The following is a 16,170-nucleotide window of genomic DNA, read 5'->3' as shown; positions in this document are numbered from 1 at the left end:
CTTGAGATCCTCTGCTCAAAACACAATAACAGAGTGAATGAAGGTAAAGGGGTGCAAAAGAATGCAAGTACTGTTCAATTGTACATGATGTTTTCGACTGTCGGGCAAAGAATGCATGCAAGGCAAAGCATGCATTGTGTCCACTTCCTTATCCCCTACTCAATTGCATCACGTGTCTATTTAACGAGCAGTTTCTATCCATTTTTTTTAGCTTTAGAGATACAGCGCGAAAACAGGTCTTTCAGCCCACAGAGACCACGCTGACCAGTGATCCCCACACATTAACACTATCCTATAAACTAGGGACAATTTACACTTATACCAAGCCAATTAACCTACAAACCTGTACGTCTTTGGAGTGTGGGAGGAAACCGAAGATCTCGGAGAAGACCCCCGCGTTTAAGGGGAGAACATACAAACTCCGTACAGACAGCACCCATAGATGGGATCAAACCCAGGTCTCTGGCGCTGTAAGACAACAACTCTACCTCTGCGCCACCCACTGTGCCCCCCACTCTTCTGACAACTCTTTTTTTTTAATTTCTGAATTACCCTTCAATTCTTGGAAGAGTTAAATTTATCAGGATCTTTGATTTTGGCTTCTGTCTTTACAACTTAATAGACTACTGATCAGTAGGAGACATGAGGCAGTCATGTTCAAGAACAGTGTTTGCCTAAACCAATGTGCAACCATTTTATTCTGCAAGCCATTAAAGTTACATTATGATTTTCTAAAGAAACATTTTTCTGCAATAGTTTAACATTTTGCAACTTATTTGTGTCAATTTCAATTCTTAAAAATATCTTTCTAACTTTTAAATTAGTGTGGACTTGGTAGTGGAAGAATCTAAAGTGGGAACCATTCCAGTAAGTGTGCAGAGTCACTTTAAAAGTGATGCAGTTAATTACTGCTTATTAACTTTACAAATTAATATATAATTGCTGATTATATATTTTTTAATCACTTCTGCGAGTAAACCATGTGACTTTATTTATTTTAAACGTAGAATTGCTTACTCTTAAAGTAACAATCTATGGAAAATATAAAGCTTAAAGATAAAAAAAATACATTAATTTTTATTATAATTTGCTCCCAGGTAAAGTCAATGGAAATAGTTTTGAAGTTGGGGCTACAGAAGATTGTGATTCCGAAAATAAATGGTATGTCTGCCTAAAATTGAAAATCCTCCAGTTGAGTTGCACTTTGGACCATTGTAACTGTTGACTGGATAGAAGGAAGCATTTCAGAGGGAAATTCTGACAATTAGAGTACCATGAAGTTGTGACTTTATAGTGTGCCTATCTTGTTTAATTGGCAGGCTTCTCTCCCTGAGATCAGTCTCATTAACAGACTAGGCTTTCACTTGGCCATAGAGCACTCCATGCCAGGCCGCAACCACTAGTAATGATACTGCAACTAACGGTGGCATCTTGGGGATATGTGCCTGGTTTTCAAACCCGGTGAAATGTTCAGTGCTGATGGGGACTGATCCTTGTTTTGCCTCTTACTGGAGAGCATTTTTATTCTGCATTTTGCTTTCAATTCTCCATGTAGTTGGGTTTTTTTAGCTCATGGCTAATGAGATTAATTTAATTCCTCATGTCTTCCAAATCCTATGCTCTGGTTGCATCCATGTCCTGTGCTATCATGAACTCCTTTTTCCCAATCCAAGCTTTCTGCAGTTGTCGGTATGCTGTATCCCAAACAATTGCCAATTACTCTCCATTTACTACTTTGAATTTTTACTTCCTAACTGCATTCTAAACCTTATAAGAAAATTGTTGACTGACTCACCTGGTTTTAACTTGGCAATGGAACTCATAAATGTGGCCCAGTGATTTGAATTCAGCTCAAGATGTATGTTGGATCATCTGGTCTCCGGCTCGCGTAGTTTCCATTTTCTTGAAATTATTTGATCCTTCTGCGGTCCACAAAAATATATCACTGATCTTCTCTTCATTAGTCATGCCTTTCAGAAAACTTTTGAATTTCCATTTACAGAACTTTTATTTTTAATTTATCGAATCTTCCCTGCTCCCTGTCCATTACGGACTGGATCTGCACAGTCATTACACTCTTCTCTCATGCAGTTACCAGAGGGCAGAGTTGAACTTTTCATGGCGTGAAACCAAGTGTTCACATCAATCATGTGGTATGGAATGTTACTTGCTAGGCTGCTGCTCAGTTTCAGTTTCGTTTATTGTCACTTGCACAGAGGTACAGTGAAAAGCTTTTGTTGTGTGCTGACCAGTCAGCGAAAAGACAATACATGATTACAATCAAACCATCTCCAGTGTATAGATACAGGATAAGGGAATGTGTAGGAAAGAACTGCAGATGCTGGTTTAAATCGAAGGTAGACATAAAATACTGGAGTAACTCAGCGGGACCAGCAGCATCTCTGGAGAGAAGAAATGGGTGAGGTTTCAGGTCGAGACCCTTCTTCAGACTGATGTCGGGAGTGGGCGGGACAGAGATGGAATGTAGTCGGAGACAGTAAGACTGGTGGGAGAAGGGGGAGGGGATGGAGAGAGAGAGGGAAAGCAAGGGCTATTTGAAGTTAGAGAAGTCAATGTTCATACCACTGGGGTGTAAGGTATTCAAGCAAGATATGAGGTGCTGTTCCTCCAATTTGCACTGGGCCTCACTCTGACAAGGGATGGGGCCCAGGACAGAAAGGTCAGATTGGGAATGGGAGGGGGAGTTAAAGTGCTGAGCAACTGGGAGATCAGGTATGTTAAGGCGGACTGAGCGGAGGTGTACCGCGAAATGATCACCGAGCCTGCGTTTGGTCTCGCCAATGTATAGGAGTTGACACCTGGAACAGCGGATATAGTAGATGAGGTTGGAGGAGGTGTAAGTGAACCTCTGCCTCACCTGAAAAGACTGTCAGGGTCATTGGATGGAGTCGAGGTAAAGGGACGTGTTGCATCTTCTGTGATTGCAGGGACAAGTACCAGGAGAGGGGGTGGTTTGGGTGGGAAGGGACGAGTTGAACAGGAATTTGCGGAGGGATCGGTCTCTGCAGAAAGCGGAAAGGGGTGGAGATGGGAAGATGTGGCTAGTAGTGGGATCCCGTTGGAGGTGGCGAAAATGTTGGAGGATTATGTGCTGTATGCAACGGCTGATGGGGTGGAAGGTGAGGAGAAGGGGGACTCTGTCTTTGTTATGAATGGGGGAGAGGGAGCAAGAGCTGAGCTGCGGGATATCGAGGAGACCCTAGTGAAAGCCTCATCTATAATGGAAGAGGGGAACCCCCGTTTCCAAAAGAATGAGGACATCTCCGATGACCTGGTATGGAAAACCTCATCTTGAGCCCAGATGCGTCGCAGATGGAGGAATTGGGAGATGGGGATAGAGTCTTGACAGGAAGCAGGGTGGGAAGAAGTGTGGTCTAGATAGGTATGGAAGTCAGTGGGTTTGTAGTAGATGTCAGTCAATAGTCTGTCTCCTGTGGAGACGGTGAGATCTAGAAACAGTCTGGAGATGATCCAAGTGAATTTGAGTGCAGGATGGAAATTGGTCGTGAAGTTAATGAAGTCCGTGAGTTCTGTATGGGTGCAGGAGGTAGCACCGATGCAGTTGTCAATGTAGCGGAGGTAGAGTTCGGGGATAGGGCCAGTGTGCGCCTGGAACAGTGATTGTTCAACGTACCCTACAAAGAGGTAAGCATAGTTAGGACAAGGGAATAACTAGGATAAGGGAATAACGTTTAGTGCAAGATAAAGCCAGTAAAGTCTAATCAAGAATAGTCTGAAGGTCACCAATGAGGTAGATAGACTGCTCTCTAGTTGTGGTAGAATAATTCAGTTGCCTGATAGCAGCTGGGAAGAACCTGTCCCTGAATCTGGAGGGGTGCGTTTTCACACTTCTCTTCCTTAACGCTCTATACTATAACGCTCCCACATGATATCTTGTTTATTCCCAGAGCTTTGACCATTTCATTAGACTTTAAGAGTTGTCTCTGAGTTACAGCATAATATTTCCAAATTCTAATTCTTGTTCTGTGAGGGATAATTGGTGTTTATTACATGGACTGTACATGTGTAATATTGTAAAATAACATAAATGGTATTCTTGCAGATATAACAATATAGATCCTTACTCATTTTTGCAAAGATATACTGTAAAATTGTCTAAGATGAATCCGTCACAATACGTGAAGAGGGAAATTGTAACCAAATGGAGAGATGTCATGAGCCTTGTCATTATTTACTGTGGTCAGAGTACCTTACATTATAAACATGTTGCTGGTAACAATTATTTTTCAAGAGACTAATTGTTTAAAACTTCCTCTAAAATATATGTACCTTTTTTTAAAATGAAAACCAGAACCTGGCTATATAAAATATAATTTTCCTCTTGTACTTAATGCTTTCTAAATGTTTAAATGTTTTCAAAGCAAAACTGAAGAAGGGACTCCCAATACCAAAAATAGACAAGATATCGTTGATCAATCCGATCATCGAAATTGACCAGGTAAGGGTTACTGCTGATCAAAAAGGAGATGTGAATGGTTCCATCTCTCATTTACTCAAATTAACAACTTATTTGTAATCCAGTAAATGTGCATCTTGAGCATGCTCAAGTATGGTTAATATTTATTTGATTAAATGGTATTGGAGTTAATGGCATTTTAAATGTGAAGCAATAATGGAGACCAGGGTAAAAGATTGGATCAAAGCTGATTTGGGAAAGAGGACTAACCCTGGGAAAACAAAATGTGATGGTATATTACAATAATGTTGAACAGTAATCAAAGTAGATTTGAGTATAGTCTTAGAAATGGATATTGTGCTGGACAAATGCATGGCAGATGCAATATAATGTGGATAAATGTGAGGTTATCCACTTTGGCGGCAAGAACAGGAAAGCAGAGTATTACCTGAATGGTGACCGATTGGGAGAAGGGGAGATGCAAAGTGACCTGGGTGTCATGGTGCACCAGTCATTGAAAGCAAGCATGTAGGTGCAGCAGGCAGTGAAGAAAGCGAATGGTATGTTGGCATTCATAGCAAGAGGATTTGAGTTTAGGAGCATGGAGGTTCTGCTGCAGTTGTACAGGGCCTTGGTGAGACCGCACCTGGAGTACTGTGTGCAGTTTTGGTCTCCTAACCTGAGGAAAGACGTTCTTGCCTTAGAGGGAGTACAGAGAAGGTTCACCAGATTGATCCCTGGGATGGCGGGACTTACATATGAGGAAAGACTAGATAGACTGGGCTTGTACTCGCTGGAATTTAGAAGACTGAGGGGGGATCTTATAGAAACATATAAAATTCTTAAGGGGTTGGAGAGGCTAGATGCGGGAAGATTGTTCCCGATGTTGGGGGAGTCCAGAACCAGGGGTCACAGCTTAAGGATAAGGGGGAAGTCTTTTAGGACCGAGATGAGAAAACATTTCTTCACACAGAGAGTGGTGAGTCTGTGGAATTCTCTGCCACAGAAGGTAGTTGAGGCCAGTTCATTGGCTATATTTAAGAGGGAGTTAGATGTGGCCCTTTTTGCTAAGGGGATCAGGGGGTATGGAGAGAAGGCAGGTACAGGCTACTGAGCTGAATGATCAGCCATGATCATATTGAATGGCGGTGCAGGCTCGAAGGGCCGAATGGCCTACTCCTGCACCTATTTTCTATGTTTCTATGTTTCTATGTTTAGTGAAGGAGGACATTTGTGAAAGCTGAACATAAGGAGAGATATGTTCACCAAGCACATTGAGAGCATGGTGGAAAATACAAAGTAATCAGGAGAAAAGTCCCAAGAGAGCAATTAAGAAGCCAAAAAAGCAACTGTGAAATTAAACAGAAAAGAAAATAGTGAAATACTCCACAATCACTGGAAAGAAACAGACCATTGAGGAATGAACAGGATAAAATCAGAGGCAGGACTTGTGTCTGAACTATAGGGAGAGGTTGGGCATGCTTGGGCTTTAGTCCTTGCAGGAGGATGAGTAGTGAAGTTTAGAGGCATATAGGAACATGAAGAGAATAGATACGATGAATGCACAGGGTCTTATATGCAGAGTAGGGAAATCAAGAACCAGGAGACAAAAGTTTCAGGTGAGAGGGAAAGATTTAATAGGAACATAAAGAGCAACTTTTTCGCACAGAGCATTAGGTATTTGGAATGATCTGCCAGGGGATGTAGTTGAGGCAAGTACTTGAACAAAATTTAAGACATTTGGACAGGTACATGGAGAGGAAAGGTTTAGAGCGATATGGGCCAATCACAGACAGGTGGTAGTATAGATGGGGCATTTTGGTCAGCATGGGCAAGATTTGCCAAAGGGCATGTTTCTGTGCTATATGACTCTTCGATCTTCAAGGAACCATGCACCTGTACTCCTAGATCCCTCTGCTCTACAACATTACCCAGAGGCCTACCATTTACTGTGTAGTCCTGCCCTTGTTCGACATCCCAAAATGCAACATCTCACACTTCTCTGTATTAAATTCTATCAACCATTCCTCCGCCCACCTGGCCAATCGATCCAGATCTTGCTGCAGTCGTTCACAACCATCTTCACTATCTGCAAAACTGCTAACTTTTGTATCATCAGCAAACTTGGTAATCTTGCCCTTTATGTTCTCATCCAAATCATTGATGTAGATGACAAACAGTAACGGGCCCAGCACCTAACCCTGAGTCACACCACTAGTCACAGGCATCCAGTCTGAGAAGCAACCTTCCACCAATACCCTCTGTTTCCTTCCATGGAGCCAATTTGCTATCCATTCAGCTATCTCTCCTTAGATCCCATGCGATCTAACCTTCCAGAGTAGCCTACCATGCGGAACCTTGTTGAATGCCTTACTGAAGTCCATGTACACACCTACAGCTCTGCCTTCATCAGCCTTTTTGGTCACGTCTTCAATAAAATCACCCAGATTTGTGAGACATTACCTCCTACGTACAAAACCATGCTGACTATCCCTAATCAGCCCTTGCCCATCCAAATGCCTGTATATCCTATCCCTCGGAATACTCTCCAGGAACTTACCAACTACAGATGTTAAGCCCACCGGCCTACAGTTCCCAACATTTTCCTTGCAGCCCTTCTTTAAAAGAAGTACAACATTTGCCACCCTCCAGTGTGTGGATAGTTCTAGTGTATGGGGGTGATCGCTGGTCGGTGTGGACTCAGTGGCCCATCGGGCCTGTTTCCATGCTGTATCTCTAAAGTAAACCAAAATAAAGCTACAATTCCTGCTGGCAGAATAATTCTGGAGGGTTTCCAACCCTAAGCTTCCCTCCTTAGTACACATTTGAAAAATGTGACAATTACATCAGTTCAAAGGGAAAGGCATAGCAATTAAATAGTAGATTTTGTGATTTTCAGTTTACAGTAAAGGTTTGTTTTTGGACCAATAGAATAATATTTTCTTGTATATGGGATGATTTAATACTTCATGGGCTCACACCTGTGACATGCTGAACACTGTTTCCATTGGTACCCTGACTCTGAAAAGGAAGCTGCTATGATAGAGTAGCTAGAATTTCCAATGTGGAACTTGAACAAATTTGGAAGGTGGATTGTGTTAGACATAAAGCACCTCCAAATATTGGATAAAATATTGACAAAGACCAGGCACCGGTCTGCATTTAGTTTTTGAAAAATGTGAAGGGTAATTTGAAAGCAAAATATATTGTGATACAACAGCTCAAATTGCATTCAGCATGTTACAATGTGAGTTGAAAAATATATGAAATCAACTCTGACTTAATAATTCATCTGTTTAATCTTACAGGGTTTAATACTCTTCACAACTGATCTACAATATGGAAATTGAAAGTTAATTTACCACCATAAAACATACCAAACTGCTAAAATTTACTAAATTAATCTACAGTTACCCAGATAACACTTACTTATTTCTTAATCCTTCCTTTAAATGGCAATATAAACTAACATAATTTCACACTGTAAAACTAAGCCTAAAAATGTGTTGTCCTGCAAATGCTTAGAAGTTAATCGTAACAACTTTCTACGTCAGCACATCTGAAAATGAACGGATAAGGCAAGTAGTTGGTGTATGAGATTCAATCTCTGAGTTAAAGACTGAAGAATAATGGCATAGTGACAAATGGGTTTATTGCTCCTGAGTTAGGGAAATGAAACTGGACTTCAGTTCCCATTTTTCTCTGATCATAAATGCATGTGTTTTTGCTTCATGTCAGGGTAGAATCTAGCCTGCTTGTGAATATTATAACCATCTACCTTGACATTCAATGGCGTTATCATCATCATGTTTGTCACTGTCAACATCGCCCAATTGGATCATTCACATTAGTATCTTGCCTGCAAGTGCAGGTCATCCTAAAGCAAACACCTCCTGGCATCCCAAAGCCTGTTTGTCAGGAGTCAGCACCATGATGGAATACTCTTCACTGCCTACATGTCCAGGACAACAGTCTATTTAATGGGAACTCTATCCACCAGCTGCACATGATGGCTGCAGTACACACCTTTTTACAAAATAGCAACAAATATATTGCAGTCACTCACCTCAGCTACTTCATTAGCATTTCCCAAACCCATGATGTACAAAGTACAAAGTACAAAGGCAGCAGCTACTTGGGGATATCAACACTTGCAAGATCTCCTCCAAATCACATGCTATCCTGATTTAGAAATTGTTGCCAGTCTTTCATCATCACTGGGTCTAGATTTTGGATCTCCATGCAGCACATTTGGCAAATCTACACCAGAAGGACAAACACAGTTTAAGGCAGCAGCACAGCACTATTTTCTGAAGGGGATTTAGGAATGGCGAAGAAATGCCAGTGACTCTCAGATCTGAAAATAAACAAATAAATAAAGTGGCACAGTGATGCAGCAAGCAGAATTACAGCACAAATGACTTGCATGACTCCTGATCTCTGATGCCGTCTGTTTGGAGAGCATATATTCTCCCTGTTTCCAGGGAGATTTCCTCCAGATGTTACAGTTTCCTCCCAATTCCCAAAGACAGGAATGGGACTGCATGGTGGCACAGCGGCAGAGTTGCTGCCTTACAGCGGCAGAGACCCAGGTTCAATCCTGACTACTGGTGCTGTCTGTACGGAGTTTGTACATTCTCCCTGTGACCTGCATGGGTTTTCTCTGGGTGCTCCAGTTTCCTCCCACACTACAAAGACGTACAGTTTGTAGGTTAATTGGCTTTGGTAAAAATAGTGTGTGTAAGATGGTGTTAGTGTTGTTGGGCCAAATGCCTTGTTTCCACACTGTATCTCTAAAGTAAACGAGATCTGGGGGGTTAATTTTCCCCTGTAAAGTACTCCCAGTGTGTTGGTGTGTGATGACATTTATGGGGAGAATAAAATAGGGTTAGTGTAAGTGGGTGCGTAATGTTTAGTGCAGACTCGATGGTCTGAAGGACCGTTTCTGTGTTGTTGATTAAAGATGATAGCGGAAAGTAAGGAGAGAATCTTATCACTGCAAAACATCAAAACTTTAAGATACAATAGAGGAAAATGCTCATACTTTAGGTTTCTCCCTCATCGCTACCTGCATGCGTGAAAAGGAAGAATTTAATGCAATAGAAGTTATAACATGAGCTTCTACAGAAAGATAAATACTGAGTGGAGACTTGTATTGACAGATCCTTTTACTTACCACATATTGATCAAAGTGATCATACCAATGACAGACACAAGCAATTGCAGATGCTGGAATCTGGAAAAAAAAAACTGCTAGTGAAACCCAGCAGGCCAGTCAGCACCTATGGAGGCAAAGGGACATTTGATATCTTGGGTAAAGGCCTGCATCAGGATTCTTGATTTGCATGCATGAAGAGGGTGAGCTTGGATTGAGTGAAAGGGGTGGAGAAGTCAAGCGGGTAGATGTCCTGTCAGCAGTTGAAAACAAATTTGTCGAGAAAGGCTAAAAGGCCAGAAGGGAATGTCAGAGAGGAAGAGGGGTGTTGGAGATGGGAGAGGGGGTCATCCATGGGGGGCAAATACTCCTTGCCAAAGAATGGGCCACCAGGCAGATGAAGACCTTGACATTATCACAGGCTCAGAAATCGATGAAATGCAGAAGCAGGGTTACAAAGTTAAGACCGCTGCTGAGAAAGCCTCAGTATTTCTTGTAAACACCAAAATTACAGCATTAAATAAAGAAACGTTAAGCACTGCTTGCTTAGTGATTGGCTTGACCCAGACATTTCTTTTTCTACATTTCCCCTTCTCCTTCTCATATCCAATCTTTCAACCTTAGTAAGTTTCAGATGCCATTAACCCTATTCGAATGATTTTTGGTATTACTATATTCCGCATTATTTCATTGTAACGCTCACCTATAACCTCCCTTCCTTCATCATTTAATTCTGCACTCTATTCACTGTATGTGAAACCTGGTCTCAGCTGTTCAAGTCATGCTCCAGTTCATAAACATTTGAAAATCTTAACAACATCTACAATGTGTTGTTGGTATTGGGGTAAAGCTGGGGTATTGGTGAGGATGATTTCTGATTATTCGTGATTAAATCGTTTTTTTGGATTGTAATTTTTTTCCCATGTAGTAAGTGATATTGAACAAATGTTGTATTAGTGAATAAAATTAATGAGAATATACCATCTCCGATTTTCTCCATTTTTATTTTTATACAGATGGTAATGAAATGGAATGTTATTTCTATTTATTATTTAAGCATTGCCTCTAATGACCACATAAATTATTAATTGTCCATCAGTAAGTGGTGGTAGTTCACATCCAGTGCATGTACATTTAAAAGTCTGAAATCCCACAATGTTGTTTTGCAGGGGCTTCCAGCATTTTGGACCAGCAATGATGAATAAACAGTGAACTATTTCAAAATTGAGATGATGCATAATTTGAAAGTAAACCAGAAAGAAAAGGTGGCAGTGTATTTGGGGTAATGTAGGATGCACATATAGACACAAGGAGCTGCAGATGCTGATTTACAAAAAAAGACACAAAGTGCTGGAGTAATTCAGTGGATCTGGAGAAAATGAATAGGTGACTTCACGGTATTTTACTTCAAAGTAACGTGCATTCATTATGAATCATATATCAGAAAAACAGAAATTCCAAGAGTGTCTCTTCCTTTCCCAGCGCACGCACACGCACACGCACACACACACACACACACTCACACTCACACGCGCGCACACACACTCGCACGCACACGCACACACACACGCACACGCACACGCACACGCACACACACACACACTCACACTCGCACACACACAGGGTGAGAAACGGGGAAGAGAAACCAAGTGACAGATGGATAAAGAGAGATTGAGGCAATAAATGCTGGATAAAGTGTTAGATTAACTCAGTGGGCTAGGCAGCATCTGGGGAGCAAAGGAATAGTTGATGTTTCAGCTCTGAAGACTGGTCTGAATGTGAAAAGTCACGCAATCCTTTTCTCCAGAGATGCAGCCTGACCCGCTGAGTTACTCCAGTATTTTGTGTCTATCTTCGATGTTGCTCTTTTGTAGGGTGATAGGTATGTTTTGGATAGTTGTATTTGCTGTTTCGGGTCACTATTAAAGGTTGGTGACCAGGACAAGATGGGGATGTCTGTGCCAGATGACCCACTCCCCCCTCTGCACTGAGAAACAATGCTCGTATAGGAAAGGGGAAGAGAATACCTTATACACACTGATGCCAAGTTCAAATATTCAAATTCTGAGGCCTCTAGGTCTGATGACAGTCATTTACCCGAAATGTTGAACAGTTTCTCCGTGCACAAACGCTGGGTATTTCCAGCATCGACGGGTCCATTTCAGATTTTCCGCAATTTGTACTATTTGACGTTTAGAAAATGTGGAATTAGCTCACACAGTAGTTGGTAATTAAAAAATGCTAATGGACTGTATTGTTTTATCATTTCCATTTTGTAACTCAGACAAATTTTTCTTCGACTGGGACACCTTGAAAAAGATTTCGCAACTCTCTGGGTCTGGTTTGGGTACAAGTTTCATATCAGATTATTGTCTCCATCCAGCATTGCTGAGATAACTCGGAATCTTTCACGTGTCATTTAAATATGCGACTGTATTGTTTGATTCGATTTCATACATTGGCGTCGAGATAATTTAGCTACATTAGTCCCTCCTCTCACGAACCATTCCAGGTGCTGTGAGTGAGCGAGAGAGAAAAAAGAGGTGAGGGGTCTGGCAAAGCCTGGCAAGTGATAAGTAGATACAGGTGGGTGGGGGGGGGGGGGGGGTGATTGCCAATTACTGTAGGTGGACAAATGCTAAAGATGAAAATGAGAGACAAAGGGGTTTTAGATAAGGAGGGAGGAAGAATGAAATGTAAAGCTAGAGGGATGGATATAGGTGGAAGTGGATGGAGGGGGGGGGTGGTAGTGAGAGGATTGATGTCCACCATGGTGGGGGCATGAGGGGGAAGGCGGTGTTAATAAAATTTGGAGAATTAAATGTTCATACCATTGTAAGCTACCCAAGCTGAATATGAGGTGCTGTTCCTCCAGTTCACACGTGGCCTCACTCTAGCAATGGAAGAGTCCCAGGACAAAAGGGGAAGGTGAGCTAAAATGGCCAGCCAAATCCTGAATTGTTTGGAGTTAAATACTTTTAAAAATAGCACGCACAATAACAATGGCTTTGCAGTTACTCCAAAGTATCCCATTAAAAAATCTCAGTGCCCAGTGTTCTCCAAAACATCGCGACTCAAATGTTTATGCCCTTTGCCATCTCCCTCCCATGGAGAGAAGGAATATCTTGTCAAACTGTTAACCCTTTTCTCCTTTTTAGACATTCTCTTGGATGGACATAAACCGTGAATATTGCCGGAATACCCATTTGATTCCTCACCCACATTGATCCCTTATTTGTCTTTCTCCACCTTTTCATTCTTGTCCCTTTGCAAATCAGATCCAAATGCATTGAACTTAATAAAATCAATGACTCTTATTAATCTTTTTTTTTCGTTCACCAGAATACAATTTCAGTCAACATCAGCAAGGGCGTTGAAAGATTGTAACAAGTCAACAGAAAGATGGAATTTCTAGAGGACGGCTTTATGTTCCCAATGGGTGACAGCTTCATACCGCAGATGGGTGACTGCGAAATGCCCCAAATGAGTGACTCCTTTATGCCATGGATGAGTGACTTCTCTATGCCACCGATGGGTGACAACTTCATGCTCCCGATGGGTGCTGACTTCATGCTCCCAAATAGCGACTGTTGTATGGACAGTGCAGTCATTGAATATGAAGCTGCTTATCAGGCCAACAGTGAAGATATTTTGGTAATGTACTGTTCAATGATTAGAGGCATAGAGACAGAAAGTCATACTGCACGGAAACAGGTCCTTCAGCCCAAAACCATGTTGACCAAGATGCCCCATCAAAGCTAGCCCCATTTAACCACTTTTAGTCCATTTCCATCTTAACCTTTCCTATTCATGTACCCGTCTGAATGTCTTTCAAATGCTGTTATTGTACATGCCTCAACTGCAATGGCTGTTCATTCCATATACCCACAGTCTGCCACACATGTTCCTATCACATGGTGCATGGTTCCTTGAGTTACAGGCAGATAAGGTGGTCAAAGGCTTTTGGCACATTGGGCTTCATTAGTCAGAGTATAAAGCATAGAAGTTGGGAGGTCATGTTGCAGTTGTATAAGACGTTGGTGAGACTGCATTTTGAATATTATGTTCAGTTCTGGGTACTATGTTATAGGAAAGATATTGTCAAGCTTGAAAGGGTTCAGAGAAGATTTATGAGGATGGTGTCAGGACTAGAGAGTGTGAGCTATAGGGAGGGGTTGAGTAGGATGGGTCTCTATTCCTTGGAGCACAGGAGGATGAGGGATGATCTTATAGAGCTGTATAAAATCATGAGAGGAATAGATCGGGTCTCTTGCCCATAGTAGGGGATTGAGGACCAGAGGGCATAGGTTCAAGATGAAGGGGAAAAGATTTAATAGGAATCTGAGGGGTAACTTTCTCACACAAAGCATGGTGGGTGTATGGAACAAGCTGCCAGAGAATGTAGTTGAGGCTGGGACTATCCCAATGTTTAAGAAACAGTTAGACAGGTACATGGATAGGACAGGTTTGGAGGTATATGTACCAAGCGCAGGCAGGTTGGACTAGTGTAGCTGGGACATGTTGGCCGGTGTGGGCAAGTTGGGCCAAAGAGCCTGTTGCCAGACTATATCACTCTATAACTATATGACTCTGACATCCTTCACCTCTCCTTAAACCTATGCCCGTTAGTTCTTAATTCCCCTATCCTGGGAAAAAGACTATGCATTCACTGCATCTATTCCCTACATGACTATATACACCTCGAGAATATCACCACTCAGCCTTCCGATCTCCAACGAATAAAGTCCAAGCCTGCCCAAGCCTCTCCCTATAGCTCAGCTCTTTGAGTCCTGACAACATCCTCGTAAATCTTCTCTGTACCCTTTCCTGCTCGTGGCCTCACTTCCATAGAAGAGTGACCAAAACTGAACACCATACACCAAAACCGACTTCACCAATATCTTCTTCAACTGTAACTTAACCTCCCCACTTCTTCACTCAGTTTCCTGACTGATGAAGTCCAATGTGCCAAAAGCCTTCTTCACCACTCCATCTACCTGTGGTGCCACTTTCAGGGAACTATATATTCGTACTCTCAGATCCCTCTATTCGGCACTCCACAGGGCCCTAACCATTCACTCTCAATGTACAGCGCTGGTTTGATTTCCCAAAATGCAACTTACATGTGCATTACCTGTGCATTCACTTACCTGCGAATTAAATGGTAATTCACTTACCCGAATTAAACACCATTTCCCATTCCTCAGCCCACTTTCCCAGTTGATCAGAATCCCACTGTAATTCCCGTAACCATCGACAACAGCACTTATTTTAGTGTCATCTGTAAACTTCTTAATCATGCCTTGTGTATTCTCATCCACGCTGCTGTTATCAATGATAATGCTGCTTTGAGTCAGAATGCTTTTCAAGAGTTGAATATTGTTTAGATCCAAGTTACCCTGTTCAATGCAATATTTTATATATGCTGTTCTTTTTTGTGTAACAAACTGGGGGTTTCTAACTGTCCTGGAACATAATCTTACGAATAACTGAAGGTTCATTAATACTAATTTCTGGTGCAACAGATTGGGTTATGTATGTAGGGTGCTCGAGTAAACCTTTGATACAATGTGCTCCGGGCTTTTAGCTTCCTTAGGATTGACCATTTCATCTCTCCACCTTGAGTAATACTGAGGCAGACTGAACGGATCAAGATTGATCAAGAGTACCCAACTCTTAATACAGCAGGCACTGTTTGCCTCGAGTGATAAGACCTCCGCTTGATGAACCCATATTGATGTATAATTTTGAGAGTTTCATGATTGGGTTTCTCGGTGGCACTGTATAAGGTAACCTGTACATATTAGAACTCAAGGAGTCTTTAAAAATTCTTACAATCCTTGTTGATTTGCAAATATTGTTGGGCTCCAGAGTGCAGGCAGGTGGAGTGAACATTCTGGTGAAGGGGAGGGGTAGGCCCTTTGGCCATTTGAGGCAATGCTGCACGTGCAGATAATGGACAGCTTGCTGTAATTTATGAGACATGATATCCTTGACTTATGGACGTGTGCAGAGAATGCCCTTCCATTCAGATACACAAACACCACCTCTCTCTCTGCCCCCTGGATTCAGAGCGGACTCATTTTGAGTTGCTGAGCCAAGGAGCAGATAGATGCACTTCAGGTCTGGCCCTTCATCTTTACACCAGGCCGAGCTGGTGCCAGAATAGAGGCCACACCATCACACAAGAGGTATTTAAGTACGTGTTGTGGTTATTTTTCTTTATTTGATTGTATATTTCTATTTTTAATTAATTGAGTGTAGTTTCGCATGCTTTTAAATAAGATTATTAGGTTTAACATTTTTTTTTTAATGTTTTTCAATTTTTTTGGTGAACTATTTCCAAGTGCCATTATGAAGGGCCTGTTTCCACACTGTATCACTCTAGGACTATGGCATAGAAAGAGGCCATTTGGCCCATTGACTCTATGCCAGCTCTCAGAACATTCCCATCAATCTCATCATATTTTCCTATAAACTATTCTCGTGCCACCCATGCCTGCCATGGAAAAGAGCTCTTTAATACTTCATGAATTTGTAGGAGAGAATTGTTAGACAGTCTGATTATTGCTTCCTT

General features: G+C 41.8%; 1 protein-coding gene across 3 annotated transcripts in view; it reads left to right on the top strand.

Annotated features, from left to right (window-relative positions):
- LOC144604485 (bactericidal permeability-increasing protein-like) overlaps window positions 1-10,911 on the top strand; it is a 34,134-nt gene extending 23,223 nt beyond the window's left edge. For 2 of the 3 annotated variants that reach the window (XM_078418959.1, XM_078418957.1), the window contains exons 13-16: window positions 825-867; window positions 1,098-1,161; window positions 4,404-4,480; window positions 7,747-10,571. In XM_078418959.1, the coding sequence (XP_078275085.1) occupies window positions 825-867; window positions 1,098-1,161; window positions 4,404-4,480; window positions 7,747-7,788 (226 nt within the window). In that variant the 3' untranslated portion in view covers window positions 7,789-10,571. Of the gene's footprint in view, window positions 1-824; window positions 868-1,097; window positions 1,162-4,403; window positions 4,481-7,746; window positions 10,572-10,762 lie in introns of those variants that run through there. The other variant, XM_078418958.1, reaches the window with a different exon arrangement.
- The last annotated feature ends 5,259 nt before the right edge of the window (window positions 10,912-16,170 follow it).

Source organism: Rhinoraja longicauda, chromosome 22 (genome assembly GCF_053455715.1).
Source record: "Rhinoraja longicauda isolate Sanriku21f chromosome 22, sRhiLon1.1, whole genome shotgun sequence".
NCBI lineage: Eukaryota > Metazoa > Chordata > Chondrichthyes > Rajiformes > Arhynchobatidae > Rhinoraja > Rhinoraja longicauda.
This window is presented reverse-complemented; position numbering and strand designations above follow the sequence as displayed.